At 32.5% G+C, this 7,376-nt stretch overlaps 1 protein-coding gene across 1 annotated transcript; it reads left to right on the top strand.

The window, feature by feature from the left end:
* Window positions 1-224: 224 nt before the first annotated feature.
* Window positions 225-6,638, top strand: LOC114177228 (uncharacterized). Its single transcript, XM_028062495.2, has 10 exons — window positions 225-590; window positions 1,121-1,212; window positions 1,332-1,439; window positions 3,200-3,282; window positions 3,733-3,866; window positions 4,253-4,302; window positions 4,593-4,685; window positions 5,705-5,796; window positions 6,160-6,266; window positions 6,360-6,638. Exons 1-10 carry the CDS (start codon window positions 381-383, stop codon window positions 6,399-6,401), a joined length of 1,011 nt encoding a protein of 336 aa, XP_027918296.1. The 5' UTR covers window positions 225-380; the 3' UTR covers window positions 6,402-6,638.
* The last annotated feature ends 738 nt before the right edge of the window (window positions 6,639-7,376 follow it).

The raw sequence follows: 7,376 nt of genomic DNA, 5'->3' as shown, positions 1-7,376 counted from the left end.
ATGATTTTCCTTTTTATTTTATATTTTATGGTTTTTAACTTATTTATAAATATAATATAAATTTACGAAAACTAACTTTAATTTCAAGAAAAAACTTATATTCTAAAATAAAAAGAAAGATCTTAAGGAAATTAAATTTGCTAAAAACTAGCATTTATATATATATATATATATATATATATATATATATATATATATATATATTTTGATTGTTTGAAGAATTCATTCCAAATTTTTGAAACAGTTGAAGTAAAGAAACTGGAAGTGTAGTGTAGTGAGGAGTCTTATCCGCTGCTCTGCTCGTGGGCACATAATCAAAAGGATTAACATTCAAAGTTTTTCTTTTTCGAATCCAACTTTCATAGTCTTCACCTCACATAATGCTTTCAAATTCAACGTTAATTTCTTCTTCTATGTTTTCACCATTACCTTCCACCCTCATCGGTCCCCACAAGCTTTGCTCTTCCTTCAAAACCATCTCAAAACAAAGCCACGCATTTCTCCACAGAAAACCCTTTCTCCCGCACCACTTCAATTTGGGTTCCAAAAAGGCCCTTTCTTCAGTTTGCTTCTTCAACACTGGAGACAAGGCACTCTTTTCTTTCACTCTTTTTACTATTTATTCATTCCTATGAATTTGAGTTCATAAATTGTCGTGGGAATAGTTGTCTTTTTCGCTTTAATTTACGTGCATGTTTAGTAAAATGTTTGATTTTCTATGCTACTTGTGATCGGCTGAGAGAACGGAGAATTAGAAGAGTGTTTTTTTTTTTTTTCAAAGTGGGTATATGGTGATTGGGATTTTAGTTCACTCAATACCAATTTACTATCATAATATGATTCCCTTCGCATGTCTGAATTGAGTGCATTTCAGTGAAATTACGAGTTAGAAGTCTTTATGTTGTTTGCTTTTGTATACAATAATATATGAACCAATTTAATTTCGTAAATTATTTATAAAGATCTTTTGTTTTGCCAATCAATTAAGAATCTTTCTAAATATATTTTTTAATCAGTAATCTTATCATGCATGACAATGTACTATTGATTATAATGTAAACAACTGTAATGTTATGAGTGCGTTCTAATCAAATTCTGTAATCTTTTGTCCGTTTTTCAGGAATCGGGATTGGAATGGCCTATTCTCAGGCGATGGGAGGTGCCTTGGAAATGGCAAACAGTTTCATTGACTTCTCTTGCTTGTGGATTGGGGTGTGTTTTGAAGATAACATTTGGGAACTTCTTAGCTTTACTGTCAATTGATTTATATGTTATAAGATTTCTATGTTACTGTTTGTTGTATGTTGGGCCATTAATTTATTCCCAGGCAGTTTTGTGTTGACAGGTTTGACCGAAGCAGTTGCTCTGCCATATCTTGGGATCAAACCTGATGTACTAAGTTTAGAAGACAAGGCAGAGATACTTTTGTTGGATCAGGGGTATGATACTCCTCTGGACTCTTTTACCTTTGTAATATTTGAAGTTAGTTGGTAAATTGTGAAACTAGTTCCACTTTTTTGTTCTGAAGTGTCTTGGATGAGTCATTGACTTGCAAAGAAGATGTGAAACCACATTTTATATAGCAAATATCACATTAGGCTTTTAGGTTGTCATTCTTTTGCTCAAAACTTCATACTTGTAAAATGTTTGAATTCTTACTTTGTAAGTGTTAAGAATAGCCTAACTCAACCCCATAAAACTGACTTGTAAGGTGAAATTTGCACTCACTTATATACTCTAAATTGGCCTTATCTTTAGTCGATGTGGGACTTTCAACACACCCCCTCATGCCAAGGTATAGCAGCCTGATAGCGAATGAAACAATATACCTAACAAATCTCGCTAGGGTAGGCTCTAACAATGGCTCTGATACCATGTTATGTAGTGAAATTTAAGCCTAACTCAAACCCATAAAACCGGCTTGTAAGGTGATATTCGCACCTACTTAGATACTCTAAATTGACTTTATCTTTAATCGATATGGGACTTCCAATAGTAACGTTTGCTTTTATTGAATTTTAGAGCAGAAGATTCTTAAAAACTGAACTTTCAACCTAATTTAATCTTACAAAACCAGTTTGTAAGGTGAAGTTTGCTCTTAATTATATACTATAATTTGATCACATTTGTAATTAATGTGTGATCTCCAATACACTCTCTCAATTTGATACCATCTTAGAAAGTGGAATTTAGTTTAACTCAATCTTACAAGATCGGTTTGTAAGATGAATTTATACCCACTTGTATACTAATTTGACTATATCTCTAGTTGAAATGTGATCTCCAACATAGATTTAGAAAGGAAAGAGAGAGTGTTATGGTACAGTCTATGTAATGTAGGCTCTTGATGAACTTGGGGGACATTTAGTAGCATGTCAATTTTTCCTACTTGGAAAGACTTACTTGCGGTCACCCTACCCTACCTTAGTTGTGACTTCTTTGGGTCCTTAATTGTAGCTCATGGGTGGTGGTTTAGTCCTATACTGATAATATGCTTTAAACAGATATTATAGTCCTCACTTTACAAGTTGATTTTGTGGGGAATGAATTAGGTTCTAAGCACAAATTCTGTGATGTATCAAAGCCTATTCTAGATTTATTACTAATTACTTGCATTTGCCATGCTTTAGGAACCTTGTGTGTGAATTGGAGTGTCGGGAGGACACCTAATCCTAGCCTGCCTTAGTTGTGCTGCCTCTTTTCACGTTGCTTTAGTTGCAACTAAAGAGAGGTTTAGTGTCACATCAACTAAAGATATAACTTAAATGGAGTACTTAAAGTTTGGACAATTCCTACCTTGCCAATTGTGTGGGATTGACCTAGGTCTAAGCTCAAATTCTAGGAAATATTAAAGGTGTGCAACTCAGTAGACATTGGTACTCACGGATACTAAATGCATTTTATCATTTGATAAGTGAACATACTATTTCTTAACTGCATGAACTATTATTATTATTATTATTATTATTATTATTATTATTTATTATTATTATTATTATTATCATTATTATTTCCTACAGCTTTAAACTTTAGTATAGAGTCAACCAGATCAATTATAAACAATAAAAGTATGAAACACATTTTGGCCTTTCTACTGTCTATACCTAATATTTGTTCCAATTTTCTTTCTGGTGTTGAAAACAAAGTACATAAAGTTTTCGATTACTTTCTTATTTTCTCCTATTATTTGTCTTGACAGCATGACCACTGCTGTTGTACTTGGAATAATTTATAGTGTTGCCAACAGTTTCCAGCCACTTCCTGAAGACTTCTTCAAATACGGTATTATCATTTAAGAACATTTCAGTTATATCTGGAAATAGGCAAAATGTTTCTAACGTGAGCAATATTTGCACGGCGCTGAGAATAGTGCCTATACGTACAACAACCAATCTAGAGCTCAAAATGATATTAATATAACTTCAGCATGAATTTCAATACAAGTTTGATTATTATTTTAGTGCATCTAGAGCAATTGATTGACTGCAATTATAGACACTGTGCTCAAGCAAGATTTATTCTTCAATATTTATATTAATGATTGGCATCGAACCTTAATGCTTGTACAAACCAGTTTGTCTTGATGAGCATGCTGTATTTCTGTCTTGTTGCATCATGTTGGTTTAAATCTCATTTTCCATAGTTTAGTTTGCAATTGGCTTCTATTTAGAAGAATTAGAACATGTTAGGGACTGATGCTTTTCCCATTCAATGGTAAAAACATTGTTACAGATTTGAGGGAGCCTTTCAATCTTCAGAAGGGTTGGCTTTTATGGGCTGGAGTTGGACTTGTTGGTTCCATAATTGCCACTACATTGACCGGAGTTGCTGTGTCTTCCTTCAGTGGAGAAACCCCACAAAGAGAGGTTTATACTCTATACTCTATTTTTAAAATTTTACTGGCAGATGCAGATGCAATTATTGGTTTCTACATGTTAAACTATTTTCTTTGTAGCATAGGTGGAAGCAATTTAGGGTCACTGATTTTCAAATAGCATTAGTATTGAAACACTGACCTTGGAATTACATCACAGCTGTTATAGTATGATGCTGACTAGCCATCATGGTATGGATCATCATAGCTAACTAGGAAAATCTGTATATCTTCCTTATGTACCTAAGCAGAATTAATCTTTCTTGACAAGATTCTTACTTTGTTCTGCTAAAGTTTGTCTTATATCATAGTGTTTCATTTTTCTGGACCTAAAACCATGTCGGTATCTCTTACGTGCTTCTATAATCTACTTTTCAGACTGATGCTCTTGTTCGCTTGCTTCCGTTAATTGGATCTTCAAATCTCAGGTAATTTAAGATATTCATAATCCATTCCCTTATTTTAAATTGAAGTTGCAGTGTTATGCTTTGATTAGAAAAATTGCAGACATTTGCAGTAAAATATGGCTTATGCAGCCAAATTGCAGTTACAGAGGTATCTAAAACCATAACATTGTGTTGACGTTGCAGTCGTGGACTGTAATTTCAGATCACAGTCCCTCTTTCTACTAATGAAAGGAATTTGTCAAAAGTTTCATCTAGGTTCTGTATCCTGGATTCTTAAGCCAGTGATTGATTGTGTTTATTTTTTGTTGTAGTACCGCCTGCTTGGTGGGTATCGCAGGTGTTCTTGCTCCACTCCTTGAGGAGACTGTATTTCGAGGATTTTTTATGACTTCTCTGACCAAGTGGTATTGTTGCCTTCGTATATTTTCCTTTCTATTTGACACCCGTTGATTTGTTGTTTAAGATTTGTTTTTTCTTTTTGATTTTAGCATTCTTTTATTCCCACATATCATGATAACACATGTTAAAGAAACTACAGCTTGCCTTGAAAGTGGGACTTTCTTCTTTTTGAATTAGATATGCAATGGGAGGATAATTGAACAGAGAAGGTTTCAACCAGTGCAGCTTCATTTCTATACTGTAGTTAGCTTATATCCTTGACATAAGAAGGAAAAGTTGATTAGAATGTATAGTGAAGTTTGCCTTGTGCTAGCTAGTTGCTATTTTTCCTTCCAGTTAGGTTTCTCACCATATGGGTGTATTTGGACTCATACTTTAGATGGCAGTTCTTCAATCAACCTGGGTAACTTTAATATATGGAATTTTACCTTTAGGAGATTTTATGTATATATACAGTGAAGGTACGGTTGGTCTTAGATATTTTTAAGGTTCAACTTGTAGTTCATAAAACTTCAACTAGTGCACTAATCGTTTGTACACAAACTTGAGCTTTCCAAAAATACTGTTCACATAAGAGAATTTGGAGGTTTCTTCTAACTCCAGAGATAGACAATGAAAGTGGGATAATTGGAAAATAAGAAAACAACAATCTATTGCTTGGTGTATGTATAAGTGATCAGTGATCTTAAGGAAAAATTATTACTTAAGTATTCTAAACATTTCTAAGAACAGTTTCATGATAAGGTAACTGTTTTGGTTTTTATTTTTATTTTTAATGTGTAAACTAGCAGTGTGTGGGTCTGAGTTATTTGGATTAGCAATGTTAGGCTAAATCAAAACCTGAACTTTCTCTTGTGCTTTCTTTGTGAAAAATAATCTATATCTGTGAAAAATCTTGTTTGCATAATTTGTAGATTTAACTTAATTAGATGCATCTCATGGATGTCTCAACTCGGTTGTTTAATTATGTTTTGTGAATTGATTGTTATTGGTGCAATTTTTCTCATTCACTACTTTCATGTAGGGTTCCTACACCAGTTGCTGTTATCATCAGCGCCAGTGTGTTTGCCCTTGCACATCTCACTCCTGGAGAGTTTCCACAACTGTTTGTTCTCGGTATCATGCAAATACTTGACAACATGATCTTCAGATATGAAAATAATGAATTGAATATAAAATAATTTAATTTGAACAAGGGGAAATGTCATTTTTTATGTTAACAAAAAAATTGTATCCATTTTTTGATTTTAGAAAATGTTTCTGTTTCAGTTAACACTTTCACAAGTAAATTAGAAATATAATTTCTGTTGTTTTCACTATTTTCTATACAAATATTTAAAATATAAAATGAAGTGAAAACATTTATGTAACTTTTTGTTGAAGAAGAAATCAAAATAGAAACATCTACTTCCTCTTGAAAGACGCTTTTGTGACTCCACATACTCTGAAGAAAATAATAGAAGTTTGTGGCATACGCAGGGACTGCTTTGGGGTTTTCATATGCTCAAACTCACAACCTTCTCACTCCCATCACTATTCATGCTTTTTGGAATTCAGGAGTGATATTATTTCTTACTTTTCTGCAGGTATTATCACTCCTTGTTTGCAAATTCTTTTAGTTTTTACAATCATCATTTATTCAATATTATGAATGCTTCTTTTTCTGTTTGTAATTATAGCTTCAAGGGTACGATATCAGAGAATTGTTGCAGGCAACTTGATGGAAACCTTCTCTCCCATGCATGGATGTGGAGCATCATGTATACAGTTTAGAATACATAACCATTTCTTTGTTTATATACTCCCTTTCCCTGTTGTAAAACATAATCAGATTGTTGTTTCAAACAGTGAAGAATGGTGTCAGTGGGTTACCTTGTCTTAGGTCTTCTGTGAGTTTAAATTATGAAATATTAATTAACTCAAAGCAAACAATAAAAAATATTCTAGTTCCAGGCTAACATTTTTACTAAATAAGGGTTAGAAATGTCATTGAATCTTCTTCTTACTCCATATATGCTATTGTGTTGATGGAATCATTGAATCAAATCTTTCATGGATTCAACGTAACTTTAGGCAATGATGAGGTTCTACTTTTGATCTAGTTTTTTTTTTTTTTTTTACAAACTTAAATGTTATTTAAGTTTCCAATGCCTGTGTGTACTCTATTTGAATGTTATACCTAAGGTTGTGTGCTATAGGCTTTGGTCAAGGTGAAATTAGTTTATCCAAGGTCTTTCAAAATTAGATTCTATTAGATCCAATATTAGCACACTATACTTGTTTTTATTAAGTGCAAACAAATATCAGTTTTCATCTAAAAGATTAAGTCACGTTAGTGCGAAAATTTGACGAAAGGACTATAGGTAATTTAAGACATTTACATGTATTTTCTTAAACTCAGAGAAACAAGTTAAAATAAGAGACCAACAAAATCATAAGTTTAAATAAGAGAATAACAGGTTAGGACCAACATGAACACTATAATAATAACAAATTTTTGTGCCTCTAGAGAAAATCGATTACGAAAGTTATAAATAGTATTTTACTTGATTAAATTCATAATTAAATAATGGAATAATTGTCGTTTAATTTCATTTTCTCACATTTGAGGGAAAGAAATAAAAAATTTAAATAGAATATAAGGAAACTAGTTCTGTATGGCATCTCATTGTATTTGGTACATGATAAAATTTCAC

This window comes from Vigna unguiculata, chromosome 3, assembly GCF_037176805.1.
Source record: "Vigna unguiculata cultivar grain cowpea cultivar isolate G323 ecotype 2 chromosome 3, ASM3717680v1, whole genome shotgun sequence".
Lineage (NCBI taxonomy): Eukaryota > Viridiplantae > Streptophyta > Magnoliopsida > Fabales > Fabaceae > Vigna > Vigna unguiculata.
The sequence above is the reverse complement of the archived record's forward strand: the minus strand, read 5'-3'. Positions and strand labels throughout refer to the sequence as shown.